This window comes from Rhyacophila brunnea, unplaced genomic scaffold (assembly GCF_057557595.1).
Source record: "Rhyacophila brunnea isolate RB1 unplaced genomic scaffold, BYU_Rbru_1.0 scaffold_7, whole genome shotgun sequence".
Lineage (NCBI taxonomy): Eukaryota > Metazoa > Arthropoda > Insecta > Trichoptera > Rhyacophilidae > Rhyacophila > Rhyacophila brunnea.
In genome coordinates, this window is record NW_028233339.1 from 20,617,656 (window position 1) to 20,633,645 (window position 15,990).

General features: G+C 34.7%; 1 protein-coding gene across 1 annotated transcript in view; it reads right to left on the minus strand.

Moving 5' to 3' along the window:
* Window positions 1-15,990, minus strand: part of r (carbamoyl-phosphate synthetase 2, aspartate transcarbamylase, and dihydroorotase rudimentary) — a 101,440-nt gene continuing 85,450 nt past the window's right edge. The window contains exons 21-24 of the mRNA XM_085957615.1: window positions 7,333-7,575; window positions 5,422-7,209; window positions 3,298-3,681; window positions 1-422 (exon numbers count right to left, since the gene is read on the minus strand). Coding sequence (XP_085813741.1) covers window positions 222-422; window positions 3,298-3,681; window positions 5,422-7,209; window positions 7,333-7,575 — 2,616 coding nt within the window. The 3' untranslated portion in view covers window positions 1-221. The remainder of the gene's footprint in view (window positions 423-3,297; window positions 3,682-5,421; window positions 7,210-7,332; window positions 7,576-15,990) is intronic.

Sequence of the window (15,990 nt, forward strand, 5' to 3'; positions counted from 1 at the left end):
TGTAGGAAATATATAATTTTATTTTACAATAATCAATTTTTTTTCTATACTATGCAATGGCAAAGCATTGTCAATAAAAAAGGGAAGTATCAAAACTTGGAATGAATGTCATTAATACATATCACAATAGGGAATATCAATAAAATCAATTTTGTAAAATGATAAAAATAGTAAAAGGTCAAGGAATGGATTTTGAAAACATGATATGAATTCGATCAGACTCAGTTATTGGTTCCCACGACCATCGCCAACAACGCCATCCGGACGTACATCCCGTATTCGGCTTGTCGAAAATAGGCCGCTCTCGGGTCGCTGTCAAAGTCTTTACTTATCTCATTAACCCTTGGAAGAGGATGCATCACAATCATCCTCTTTTTGGCATGTGTCATGAGCTGCGGTGTCACCACATAAACGCCGCATGCCTGGAAACAGGATACGAGACATTTAATACAGGGAAACTTATTATTATATAGTATTATCGATGAACTGTTAAAATCTCCAATGTGCAATAACATTAATATGGACGAAGCATCTGGAAAAAAAAATGACACTCACTTATTTGTCGGGTCTGCCGAATGGCAAAACTCGTATTTTAATATCAATATCCTTCGCTCAAATGAACATTCTGCTTGAAAGCGGTCTGGCAATACTGATGGGTCTGCCCATACAAAATTTCAGTCTACGTTGCCCTTCGAGTGCGTCAGATTTCGACTCAGCCGTTATTATTGTAATACAAAATGCCAATGTGCCTAGTTAAAAATTGTAAAAAAAATTCTATTAAACACTCCTAGAAAGATGGAATAACTTTTAATTTGTAAGTATTATTTATTATTGATAGAATGCCATTTTAAAATATTGATGAATGTTTATTCAATGACAGAAATGGTCGAATCTTTTTACGCATGTCGGCGACGATTTCTCCGTTCCTATAAAAGCTCAACTCAAGAGCAGTAATTTACAAATTCGATCTCTATTGTAATGAAAATAAGAAATATTATATTCGTTGACATACTTCATACACGGTATCATAGTTTGCACCTGACTTCCGTTAATATGATTAGCAGGAACGGACTGGTAATATTGTTTTTAATCTATTATTAAACATATTTTATGACATCGTTTGTTTAATTTAAAATACTTTTTGTCGTGAAATCGATAAATGTATTGGGAAGTATATATTTGTATATATGTAATCGAATCGCTGCAAATTAAAAAGTGAAATAATGAAGAAGAGAGAAGAGTAGTACATATTATATATTATGTCAATGGATTTAGCGCTTTTATTATCATTATTATCTCTCATTGAATTTTAGAGTTCCTCGCGAAGAAGAAAGGCGATTACATTGGACGTATATACCTACTTAGAGTATTAAGATGCGATCCATGTTCGACACCATTGGATGAATGTGAAGTTTGTTCTAATCATTTTGATAGAAAACATTTCATCACGACAAGGAATGGACTTCGTCGATTAACAAAAGATGCGGTGCCTTCTTTAGCAGTGATTATAGGATTGCATACAAATAGCCAATTAATAATATAAAGAAATATCTTATATATAAATGCAATCGTACATACAAAATGAATATATTATACTTAATTAATATTAAATTCTACATAATATTGAAATACATATCATTATCGAATTAATTTTGGCTGATTATGTATCATAAACAATTCTACGAAAGCGAAATGAAAAATATTTAATAAAAACGGTCAATCGGGATAATATTTGTGATGGGACCATAATATTTAGACGATAGATGGAGGAAAACGATAAATCGGGGAACGGTTAATGCGGGATCATTTAACATTGTTCTTATGGGTGTTTGGCGGGACTTTCAAAAATGAAGGATCCATGTGGGAAAACGATTTATGCGAGAACGATAGATCGAGGTTCCACTGCATGGAAAGGACTTTTATAACTAATACTAGAAACTGCAGGAGCAACCAGACAGGTTTGTGCATGAATTTTTGTGCAAGAATGTCTGTGCAACGTTTGATTATGATCAAATTGATTTAAGTTTTTTACTGTTCCATTTGAGTAATTTTTTGTGACCCGGGTTTCGTCTTTCATATTCAGGCACTATGCGCACTCACTAATGGCAAATACACTATGACGACGAATGAAGTTAATTCTTGGTTATATAATAAATTTATACAATAAAAGAAGGTAAAAACCTTATTACCTACTAAGTGAAGGATCAGTGGGTCTATTCTATTCTATACACAAGGCGGCTATCAACGATAGTTTATCATATTTATATATTGAGGTATTATAATAATTGTTATAATAAGTTAGCCGTCTAAACCATCAAAAGTTAAGTTAACACAGCTAAGAGAGGGGCTGTTAAAACATAGCACTTTTTGACAGTTTAGACGGTTAACTTATTGTAACAATTAACTGCCTCAATACATAAATATGATATCTATATGAAACTAGCCTCGATAGCGGCCGATAACAGCCTTGTATATAGAATCGCCCAGGGTCGCCCTAAAAGCCGCTGGATTGACGAACTGGTAAAGTTCGGCGGAAATACGTGGCAGTGAACGACACAGGACAGAGAGTTGGAAGAAGCTTGGGGAGGCCTTCATCCACCAGTGGATTGACCCCGGCTGATGATATAGAATAGACCCGCTAGTGTACATTTGCCATTGGTAAGTGTGCATAGCGCCTGAAGATGCCAAAAGGCGAAATCTGGGTCGCAAAAAGTTATTCAAACGAAAAAGTACGAAACTTAAATTAATAAGAATTTAAATTCAAATTCCATCAAGTACCCTTGGTCGATAATATTAATTTGATTATGTATTGGATAATAATAATATAAGAAACGATATTAACGATATTAGGAAACCAAGTTTAGAATTGACTTCTGGTTATTTGTTGTGGATGGTTACTGGTGAAATGGTACTCGTGTCTGTACATCACCTATAAGCACCGCACTATCTATACTTTGCCACAAAAGCATTTAACGCAGCGGCGAGTTAAAACTAGTTTGGGATACCCGCTCGTCGCTCGTTTCCCGCGCCGGCACCCGCGCATTTAGTGCAGACATCTGTATGCACGCGCTATGTGCGAGAGCCCGCCGCATGTACAAACTTGCTCATGCCTAGCTACCCCGGGCATTGTCTACGAACATTTTAAAGGCATGATATACGTTTGAGTTATTGATATGCTTGCCGCTCCCGCCCATTGACTCTGGCCGAGCACTTATGTAACTTAGCACGATTTATCTGCAAGAATGTTAACACAGTATATTATTATAATCCATCATTCCATCATATTATTGTCCTTACCTCGTCATATTCTTTTTGCGAGTCAAACCGTTCTCGCTGTATCCTTGTCATGTACAGTACTTGCGTGTTATGCAAAACTTCATGGAGGCTGGTGTAGAACTTTTGTGAAACTCCTTTGGACTTGACAAAATCTATAATATGTCTAGGCATTCCGAGTGACGGCGGATTCACATATTGAATTTCCACATTGTAAAGGGTGAGCAGTTTCACCAAAGAGTGAACCGTTCTACCGTTCTTCAAATCCCCGACCATTGTTATGGTCAATCCGTTGACGGTACCGATCTCTTCTCGGATTGTGAATATGTCGAGAAGAGCTTGAGTTGGATGCTCTCCGATTCCGTCGCCAGCATTTATTATTGGCTTGCGGCAACTTAACGATGCACGCTGTAAAACACAAGCATAATGATAATTAATAAAATACCTCATATACATGCATGCTTATTTCCTACCGAAATATTAAGAATGGGGTAAAAATCCATATTCAATGTGAGACTGTACAAAAGAAGTTGATTAAATACCTTCTTCGATAGCATTTACAACCTTTTGGTAAACCATATTGAAAATTCACCGATTACCTTATAAGCAAGTATAATAATTAAATCTCATAATCCGGCACTTCAGATGTCAGGTTAATGATGACCCTAGGCAAAGTGCCGCCCCCTTCTAACCCCCTTGTGAATTTTTAAACTAAGACATTGGTATTTTCTAACGAAGCGACCAAGGCCTGAACAAAAACAAACCATAAGTGCGAGTGAGAATGCATTCGGCAAGCTTATATTCTCCGCAATATGCGTTAGTTAGAGTAAAAAATATGGTTAACTATGTTGTGTTTAAATAATAGTTAATTTAATAAAAATAAAATTGAGGTTCTACTGTGCGTTGTACGCAAGAAACACGGCTTCATATAGCCAAATAATACCAACTCTTTTATATTATTACTCTGAGGAAGCGACCATGTCGTCCGCTTCATGAAAAACCGCCACTGTTTCCAAAAATTACAATGATCATATTCGTTCCTTCATTTACCGCCCCTATGTGACGTATGACCTGCCTAACTCCACTGGATGCCACTGGGTCAGGCACCTCCAATAATCTAGCATTATCTGAGCAAGGGCAAAGCGACTGATCGAGCCACGTGATTAGCAATAACATTAATTCAGTAAACAATGGAAAAACACTGTTTTGCTACTACACGTAAAACATGTTTTTGTAAAATTAATAACTTGTAGATAATATCAATCGGAATATTCGGCATACGAAAATTATGGTTAGTAAGCCAATGAATGCACTGTGGTGATTGAGATTTCTAAAATTTTACAAATTGGTAATTTGCCGCTATTCTCACAGTCTGACAGAAGTGCTCCATAATACTGAAAGGTCTCCGTCTAGGCGACACGTGAGTAGCTTTTTGGCAGGTTCTGGTGATTCAGTCCTCTCCATGGTGTCTCTTGCAGCTAATCGCGCCAAAACCTTTCGTTGCTATTTCAACCATGTTCTTTTGTAGAAGAAAACTATTAATTTAAATACTGAGCCCTCATTCTATATGGAATTCAGGTTAATAAATGTTTATATTCTTGCATAATGTTTTAGAAATGTAAAAAAAATAATTTATAGACATAGATACGTTTTTAGCTCACCCACATATAAATTGTTTATTATTTATGATATACCACTCATTTCTGCATAAAGAGACTATCTAACTCATAGTATCTGTCATCTGTTCAAAATTGACATTAAGCATAATCTGACTTTCATTCTTTTAATAGACAATAATGATACAAAACAAAAATAATATACTATTTATAGTATACACAGTCAGTAACTTGATGCTTGTCCAAATGCAATCTTCAATAGTCTAATATAAGGAAAGACTGTTTAGTGTTGCCACCTAAATGACCAATAGATATTTTTTGGTATACTTATGTTTTTTAACACTAATAAATACACATTGTATGTTCTAAACCAATAAAAATGAGTGTCTAGATTCTAGATAATCGAATAGGCATTTCAATCATTGTGTGTGATTCTGATTAATTACTTCTTTTAGGCTGACAATTGTTCACGATGACCAGTGTCGTTGAGTCTGCTCGAGATTAGAACATAATCAATTATTATAATACTCACTTCAACTGCTCCTGGCTCAGGATGTCTGAGAACAACCACATCTGCATAACTTGCCATGACTGAAACACTATCTTCCAGCGTTTCTCCTTTCTTGGCAGACGAGCTGGTGGCATCCGTGTGAATGACCGTTCCTCCAAGCCGCTGCATAGCTGCTGCAAAACTGTTACTTGTTCTGGTGCTGACTTCATAAAATATCGAAGCCATAACTTTGCCCTTCAACAAGTCGTCTAAGCTTTTGCCTTTTAAAACCGCCCCTCTCATCAGCACCGCCAAATTGAATATATCATTCAATTGCTCCTTATTGAACATGTCAACCGTCAGAATATTCTTCCTTACCAACTCTTGCCTCATCATTTTTTCTCGGGAAGGCGGCATATCTTTAGACGAAGGATAATTAGAAGAACTGTCACATCTTTGACGAAGAGTCGAACCGATCGGAATAGGTGACAAGCTACGCATGGGATCAGATGTGAAGTGTACCCCGAGTCTGTTGTGAGTGTCCAAGTAAGTTCTCGAATGCATCTCAGCTTCGGCGTCTTGGTCAGAGGATCTACTGACATCAGCAGATTTTACTCCATCAGTTATCAATATGTGTCCATCTTGCGATGATGCCGGACGACTGTGCTCAACCTTTTCTTGGATAAATGAGGGCTTCTTTATAATCGGCCAGTCTCTGACGTTCTGACCGAAGCCGGGAGGAACTAAGACTTGCCCTTCGACATAAGCCACTTCTCCTCTCAATACAACTCGGTGTACAGCTCCTCTGACACGCATACCGGCGAATGGAGTCCATTTTGACTTTGTGAAACTCATTGCTTGAGGTATTACCCATTCATCGTCGGTATCTACTTCAATGTACGTATCGGGCTGTTCAGGCAAATTAAAGATCTTTCTTGGGTTTTTGTGGAATTTGTTTACTAGATCATCCATCGTCAATCGTCCTTCGTGTACAGCATTGAGCAAAAGCGGTAAAATGGTTTCAAGCCCAGGAAATCCCGGTGGAGGGTTAGCACCTTTCTTTTCAGCTACCGTGTGAGGTGCATGATCAGTTGCAAAGACATCGATAATATCCATATTATTCCAAAGCTCTGCTTGATCTTCAGGAGTGCCAAGAGTAGGCCTGACTTCGCCCATTTCTTTGCCGATCCTTGGTAAATCATCAGTGCAGAGAAAGAGATGATGAGGAGACACCTCACAAGTGACTTGAAGGCCTTGCTTTTTTGCCGTTTTGATTATCTGTATTTCCTCTTTTCTAGCGACATGACAAACATGAACAGAACGGTTGGCGAGAAAAGCCAGGAAGAGAATTGCGGCAGTAGTCTCTTTTTCAGCGTGAACACAAATGGTAGCTTTTTTTGGCCAGTTGGCGAGGTGCTTTTGCCATGTCACCATGTCATCCAATCTCAACGTACTGTACGTTTCGTTGAGGTACATCTTTAGTGCGGCTGATTTATGAGCGATTTCACTGATAGTATTGAAATTAGTGGCGGAGGCACCAGCGAATAGGGCGTAGTCGCAGCGAGCACCAACATTTGCAAGTTCTTGAGCATGTTGCATGGATTTTTCATCTACGATTGCAGGATCAGTGTTGGGCATGGCACAGATAAGAGTGATTCCTCCCGCCAAGGCAGCAGCCGTGGCACTGCCAAAATCTTCTTTGTGAACATGCCCAGGTTCACGCACGTGAACATGGACATCGATAAAGCCGGGAAGTTTTACGATGTTGCGTGAAGTCATGCAATCCGTGTGAGTCTTCATTGGAGGCGCTGTCCCAATCCTTCGTATAGCCTTAAAATTAAAGATACAAGATTTACACACAGATGAACCAAACATTTTAAAGAAAGGAAGATAGATAAAGAAGTAAAATGAATTCAATGTACCTATTTGGGTATCTAAAAAAATATTTATTACCTCGACCAATAATTTAGCGCATTTGACATCTGTTATGAGGGGTATAGAATAATCCACTGCCAGTCTTCGAGTCCTATAGCCGTGAGTGGTGAAAGAGGAAACTCGCCTTGCTCCTCCATTTCTCATTGGTAAGTTGATAATGAGCTCGATTTGCTTCTTCGCTAAGAACTCCGCCAGGTGCATAAGATCCCCTTCGGACTTGAGATTGTCGATGCTTTCGAATGTCCATTGGACGCTTTCCACCTGAAATTTAAATGAAATGTTTTATGAGAAAATGGACTAGAGTAATAATTCTTCTTATTTAACAGCTTTGTTGTTATAAGCTCACTTCAACATAAGATCACTTATCCAGAGATTTGCAGTCGGTATACATAGATAACAGATCTTCTACTAGGGATGTGCGATAGAAATCGAATTCTGCGCCACGGGCAAAAAGTGTGCAATGTTGTTTTAAATGGTATTTAAAAAATTATCAGACAGATGCTCCAACCCGTAGCAAATTTTAATTCGAAAACGACGAGTGTCTTTAGCAAAATTTGCCAAAACGTATCGGAAGCATACTAAGGTTACCTCACGCGTATCATGCCACACCACCAAACTTACGCGTGATATAACTTTAAAAGAAATACACATTTTCTAGTCGAATGCCCTCGCGTATTTTTGTTTTAAGTGGTTTGGAAGGAAGCTACAAATGACAGATAATTGACACTTGTATTGTCAGTTTTTATTATTGAATATTTCGGTGGTTCTAGCATGTGAACTCACGCGACATGACGGTAATGTGTTTTTAGCATTAGTCGTTCGGAATATGATTGCATTTCAGGGTAGTCACGATCCTTGGGCATGAGGTAACGACTAAGACGAAGGTATAATAATTTGAAGAAAAAAAAACAGAATCCATTTTTTCTAAGAAAATTTTGTCATAAGCTAATCTAAGGTCATATGTACTCATAGGAGCTCATTTTACATTCAAAATTGAATGGTAATACTTATTTAATAAAACGACGTTTAAAGCAATTAGCGTTTCGCTACCTGAAAGCCACAGTGAGATAAAGTGAAAAAAGTCGATTTTGAGACAAGTATGTCAATCGATTGCTGTAAGCTATACCTATGTTATACCTACATAATGGATCATCAAGAATTTAAAAAATAAATGTAATATCTACTTCATTTAAAAGAAAAAATGCCATTGTTGCATAGAATTATTATATTGTAGCATCAAATCAACAGTGGGATAACTGAGATAACCCATTGTTAATAATCGCAGAAAAAAACAAAATTAACATATACGTAGTTAACTATTCCAATTGTATGACACAAACATTAACATTAATTTTTTCCAGCCAGCAAAAACACGAATTTTCAGGTTGACCGATTTTCACTACCAGCTACCTGTCGCCTATACCTGTACCTACTCGCTGAATCTCGAAGAATGAGATTGGAGAGACAGTCAGTTTTTTTACGTGTAAACAGTTATTATCGCTATAGTTTAAAATACACACCTTTGGTTCAAGTAAATCCATGCACGTGTACAAGCGCTATAAAGTATACTTGTCTTCTCACAGCGGAAATTTTGGCTAAAGAAGGCAGCTTGACTGCATGTCTTAATTTATTAATAGTAGCTATAAGGTTCCCTTGGCTTTTAGGATCGTTTGTAACCTTATGTAAATACTAAATAGTAATATAATCAGCTCGGGATATTATCTTCATGGTACGCAGATAAAACTACGTCTCGAAAAAATCTTTAAATTACTAAGTTAATAATATTCTTGGCCTCCTTTGTGAGCAGGCAAAAGAAAATTAATTGTAGCAAAAATGTTTTCTAGAAAAATCTTAAGAAACAATTAACTTCAAAAAAACATATTAACGTAATAATTAAAATGCGAAGTTGTTCGGCATGAAAAAATGCATCGGGCACTTCACCGTGACTTTTTAACTAGATAGTTAAAACGATGAGCAAATTTGATTTTTTTGTCGAAAATTTCACAGTTTGATTCCGGCACCGCAAAATGTCGATCGTGTTCGGGACATTTTTTTGCCACCCAAAAGTATTAACGCGAAATTTGATTTAAATAATTCTTCATTATCTCAATAATATACTTTAGTTAAAGTCTAAAGTTTAGAGGGTAGTTCACATTCGCACCAAAGTGAATTCTCCATTATAAAATGTGTTAATAACTAAACATGAGATTTTTTTGTAACCCAGTTGTATTTATTTTGCAATATTAAATTCCGAGAGAAATATAATAAACTAGTGAATAACAGTGGTGAAGATTCAGTACTAAATGATTATTTAACGTATATTCTAACTTTCATTAAAATGATAAAAAGTTTAATATTATCTCAATGTATTAAAAGAAACGTTAGAAATCGTCACTTGTCACTGTGGGTTACATGTAAGTTGTACGTATGCAGTTCATCGTGGGACACTTATTCGTACGCCGCATTACGTGAAACATGAGTTCGTATAACATTTTATCAAATTACGAGTTCTTCGTTGAACTTTTTACCGTGGAATACATTTGTACGTATCTTACAAAATACGGCGATAGTTTGCAAATAGTACTGTTCCAATTAGATTAACCCTAACTTAACCTAGTAAAGACATCTCCACATGTTGTAGCATACGTATAAATATACTCCACGGTGAAATGTTCAACGAAGAACTCGTCATTTGATTAAATGTTACACGAACTCATGTTTCACGTACTGCGGCGCACGAATAAGTGTCCTGCGGTGAACTGTTTACGTACAAATTACCGGATACGGTCACTGTGTATGTGATATTGGTGGACAATTAATTTATTCATTCTGTTATTCACACATATTTTACCATCGCGTCCAATGATGGTAAACCGATTTTCGCTATTGCATTGAACGCGTTCGTATTGTGTATGGAATGTGTGTTACCTCATACACACAGGTGATTATAAATATATACAACCAATGCAACTGCGTTTTACATGTGCGTCGATCGCTTGCATTGAATGCAACCGGGAAACAGGGACTAAATTTGTTTCGATAAAAATGCACTAGGGAAAAGGGAGTTACACGTTATGTATACTTATTCTAATTATTAAATACAGAGCTACCCAAACAGTGTCATCCCAATTCCTTTATAAATCATGTAGATAATGCTGATAAAAGTAATATTTTGTTCGTACACTTTTCTAACAAATGTGTTCTACTCGAATGTCACAAAGTCAAGTAAAAAGAAAATCGCATGCGGCGCAATTTTTTTTGGTGTTCGTTACCATTAAATTACAATGTAGATGCGCTATGCTACATATTTTACCAAGTATCTTATCTTTTATGTTCAAAATTCATTGTCAATGTGGAATAGTATACTGTAATTTTGATTAAACAATCTCATAAAAATGCAAACAACAATGTTTAACACGTATATATAAAATAACTGATACTAAAAACGTTGTGGAATTGCCATAAAATTATATAAGGATATAAATGTCATAATATGTATGATACGTTTTAGCAAATCTTTTAGATCTGGTTATTTTTTCAAGTGAAATGTGTAAAAAAAAATATGGATTGAAAATAAGTTATCTTCACTGTGCCGCGAAAATTTTATAATTCGCAAAGTGTGCCATAACGCAAACAATGTTGGGAGGCACTGATCTAATATACTTAATCCAGTGCTTACAAAGACGACGTTATATCGTTATAGTAAAGTCTTATTAGTTATTTTATTACCTATAAATAAGTGTTGTTTTCTTTTTTTACTAAGTGGAGTAATGGAGTATCTAGCTAAAGTGGGGATTATAAATAAAATTATTATAAATTATAACATTACTATGAATTCGTGACGCATTCTATTGTTATCCGTTCAAGTGTCCCAGTCATATTCAAAGAAACACGATGGATTAAGCTGATGTTCACGATAATGTTTTAAATTTAAACGAACCTGTGAATGGTCGTATACGTCTATCTTCTCCAATCTATATACATATTACGAGTATTATTATTACTACGATAAGAAAATAAATTGCAATATATTTTATATGAACGAAAACGTCATAGATATATGCACCTACCTTTATATATATTTTTTTAATTTAAACTATCCATTGATATATTATTATTATCTACAATTCTACAGGATACACCATTCCATACAATTATTTATAACCGTCATTATTATGTGTACATTTTCCAGAAAAGATAATAGACATTTGACAAAAATCACTATTATCGCAATGCAGATAGAGTTCACTGTTTTAATTAAATACGTACATACTATAATATTATATATTTATAATAATTCTATTTAAAAATATGGACTATAGCGTCGTGGGTCTCAGGTTCAAATCCTGGGTCTGGCAAGTACACATATTGTTTTTCATTTTGTGTATGAGTCAGAGTATGGCCCTAATAGGTTGAGCAAGTGGCTGACATCCATTTCTCGTAAAAACAAAATCTGTTAATGCAAACCTCCACGCTGTGGAGGCCCATATGATCTTATTAGAATCGGACATGGTCGAAAAAAACAAATTAACGCAATTTAGAAATGTATCTATATTACAATGCAGGTAGAGTTCATTTTTCAGTCATTTTCATCTGTATTTATTTGTTTATTATGAAAGAATATTTTTTTGAATGATTTTGATAGACTAAAAAAATCTGGAGTCATTTTATTTTTCACATACTTACTATACATTATAGGTACGTGAATGAAACTATCCTAGTCACATGTCATCGATCAAGGGTTCTACACCACAGCTATTACATGCGCTATTGCGATATAGTACCTGCATAAGTAGCATCACAAAAAATGCAAATTATATTGATAAAAAATAAAATAGTATAGACAATTATTTGATGTCAATTAATTAACACAGCGGTTGAGAATGACTACCTTAGATGGCACACTTACGCATACAAACTACCTATATGGTGCGATAGGAAAAGTGCAACCACATAATTTCCTGTCAAATTACAGAAAAATGTACTATTTTTTTTCGAAACTACACGGTCGGTTCATTTCCTAGATCCAGAATCCCAAATATATTTTTATATACACGTTATTAAAATTCAATAATTGGAAAAAATAATCTAAATTGTGATAAATGCATAGATTTTATATAGAAAGAGTATGATGCCAATATTTTACATGTATCTAATATAAACTCTATATCGAAAACCATCTAAACAAAGAATTTCTTATATAATACGTCATTTAATGTGTATAATATAGTCAGTTTTAGTGGATATGTTTCGAAGAGGCGAGAAATTTCGCAAACGAAATATATCCTATTTGATTAAATATATTATACAAATCAATTCATTTCGATAAACCAACTTCACCGCTTTTTCACCATCATTTTATATAGTTAGATGTTCATTTATGATATTTTGCTCATGTATAGCAAGCACATGTTGTATTTATGTAAATAGATTTTCCTAGTAGCTATTTAAGTGTTTTTGGTCAAACTTTATACAGTATAACCCCTATTTTACGTTTTTTAAGGGACTGAAGAAAAAAAACCTAATTGGAGGGAAAATGTAAAAGGGGGGGTATTGAAAAAAAGAACATTTAAATTTTATGTTTCTAAAAAAATAACGTTTTATTAAAAAACAACATTCAATTAAAATTTTTATTGAAAAATCGTTCGAATGTCACGACCCAATCATTGTCAAGTGCGCGTAACTCGCATATTTTGAATATGTCCGACGTAAATCGCGGGAAAGAAAAACGTAAATGCGGGTATTAAATGTACTGAAATACATCGGGACTGAAAAAAATACACGCAATTGCCGGGAAAACGTGAATTCCGGTCACGTAAAAACGAGGTTATACTGTATATGAATATAAACAAACATTCGTATTTTAAAAAAACTTTTCAGCAATGCCTACTTATGTTATTTTTATATTTCAAAAATCGGCGAACTTTCTGCTTGTATATTAACATACAACCCATTTAAATTACTTTTAAAATACTATATTGTTTCCTTTACTATGAGCCCTTTTAAGATTTTTAAGATACCTATTGCTTACTGTAATTATATGCTTGCCAACACGACAAATCGCTGGGAGAGTTCTGGAGGAGTACCTTTATACAAAACTAGATAATACTATACAAGTGCATGGATATTGTACAATATTATATATTATTATGTATAGTATAATATGAGGTGCTAATGTTTACCACTAATAAAACTATACAGGTGTACGCACATATCATAACTATGCATGTAGTAATAACAACGCGTCATTCTAAGTCGGTACATCCACACATTATTGTGTTGTGTACGGAATTCGTTAAATTTACGCAATCTTTTCACAATGATTTTGGATAAAGCGAACAACATTTTTGTAAGAAATCGCAACGCTATTAAATCAAAAAGAATTCATTATTACGATAATTGCACCGAAATGATGCAAATGCGCCGGCATTTCGTTCAGCTGGGGCACGGTCTAAAACGATCGTGAGATTGTGCAAATGACGCGTGCAAAACAAAACATAATTTGTCATAAAAAGTCAACATTCGTCCATTTAATGTCATGTTTATTGTTCTATTACTAATAATAATAATATATTCATTGACATGTTTTCTTTTTCAAGTAAATGGGTAACGTTTTTTAGTCATCTTTACACGATTTAAGAATTAATTCCCCCGTCACCATCACAAAACAAATTGACGTGTTCACAGCTCGACTTTCGCTCTCCGATTGCCAGCCAGTTCGAAATTTCGTCGCACCTATAGTTGAAAATTATTTTCCGTTTCACTGAAGTACCGTCCCAACATTTTGTGGCCATTGTCTCCGCACGTAGAACATTCAATAATAAAGTGGACACGTTAGTAGAATAGGTCAAACACGTGTTAGAGATATTTTCAACGATTAACGACATTACGATGTATGTTTCCAATTAGATAAAATATTCATTTTTCATGTGCCTACATAGACGTTAGCCCTCTATGGCAGCAATGCTGTAAATTTGTGCGTGTGGTTTGCAATAATTACCCATATTTCAATGTAGGTATAGGTTATTTTTCAACAACATGTATATGTTTACCAAATAATGAAATTCTTTCTCACATGTTTACGAGCATGGCCGTTAACGTGGGCCCCTTTATTCTTCGGATGCTGTGTCAATTGTAAGTCAATGAGTGTAGTTAATATAAAGAATACAGATAAAGTAATAAATAACCACACCTGACCAACTAGATAAGCAATAAAGGAGTTACTACTTCTACTAAAACATCTCAGTTATTCGTGAAACTATTTATTTGACAGTTACTAATAGTTTGGAGTTAACAGTCTATAAATACCAAACTATCTTGATATTGTAGGTATAACTTTAAAATATCTATCAGAATAATAGCTGCTAGTATAGAATATGTACCAGGGCTCGAAATGGACCGGAGCGCACCGGAGCGCCGTTCCTGTTCGTGAAGTCGGTAAAATTATCGCTCCGTCTCGTGGAAAAAAATATTTGACCGTCTGAGCTAGATAGGCCATATAATAGAAAATCTAACATACTTATTTTTATGAAATACACATAAAATTTGATAACTATGTCTTCTAACTATGATAACTATGTATTGTTCTTCAGAAAACTGTCGAGCGCTCCGGTTCGTAAACTTTTCCATTTCGAGCGCTGATATGTACCTAAGTGCATATATTATGACACCAGACATATTAAGGATTTGCTGAAAACGTTTGAAAATAATATGTCGTACGTACTTATTTCACATGATTTAATAACTAACCCGCTTCGATAGGAAATTCTCAACTTAGTGCTATTTAAATTTAACGAAAAAAAATATTTTTTGAAGACACGAATACTGATTAAATACAATATTCTAAATACACAATTTTACAATAAAAAACAAACGAATAACGTTATATTGTAGCGGATGAAAACGGTTCTGAAAAAGTACTGAATAGTATGTTTTATATTCTATTAGTGTGTTAACTGTCAATTCATAGTGGAAATTCATTATATTATTATTGACTTAATTTATCTCACTCACTTTTAATAAATAAATCTGAAATTCAGTTGAAAATGTCCCTACGAGGCTGACGAAACCGGTCCAGATTTATTTATTAAAATTGGAAAAAGTACTATTTTAATTGATAGGATGAACCTATTGTTTTCGACGAAAAATTGGGTGTAACATGTATAACATCTTTCTCGAATACCGAATCATGAGGAAAGTTACACATGTGACCATTGTCTACTTTTGCTATTCATTTTATGGTGACTACTGACTACACATAAGTTGGTTGATGGTTTTATGAAATTAAAATATGAAAACATTAATTAGATAAGTACACTGACAAGAGACACCGGTAGTTATTTTTACATTGAATTGAAATTTCAGTTTCTAAGTGACAATTGTGCATTTCGTGAATTTCTCTAAAAGTAATCATTAATCATCATTAAATACGCCAGATAAAATATTTAATTATAAAAAAATTCACAGTTTGTACTAAGTACTTGCTACAAAAACAATAATTATTCCAATTGGTATTTTATCTATAATTTATATACTTAGCTTATCAATATAAATTATTATAGGTACCTCTGTTATCTGTCTATGTCTATCTTAATCTCGATTAAATACTGCAAAAAGACAGTAGTATGTAATCGCAACCGGACCCCAGAGGACGGTTTAATTTTTAATTAATTGGCA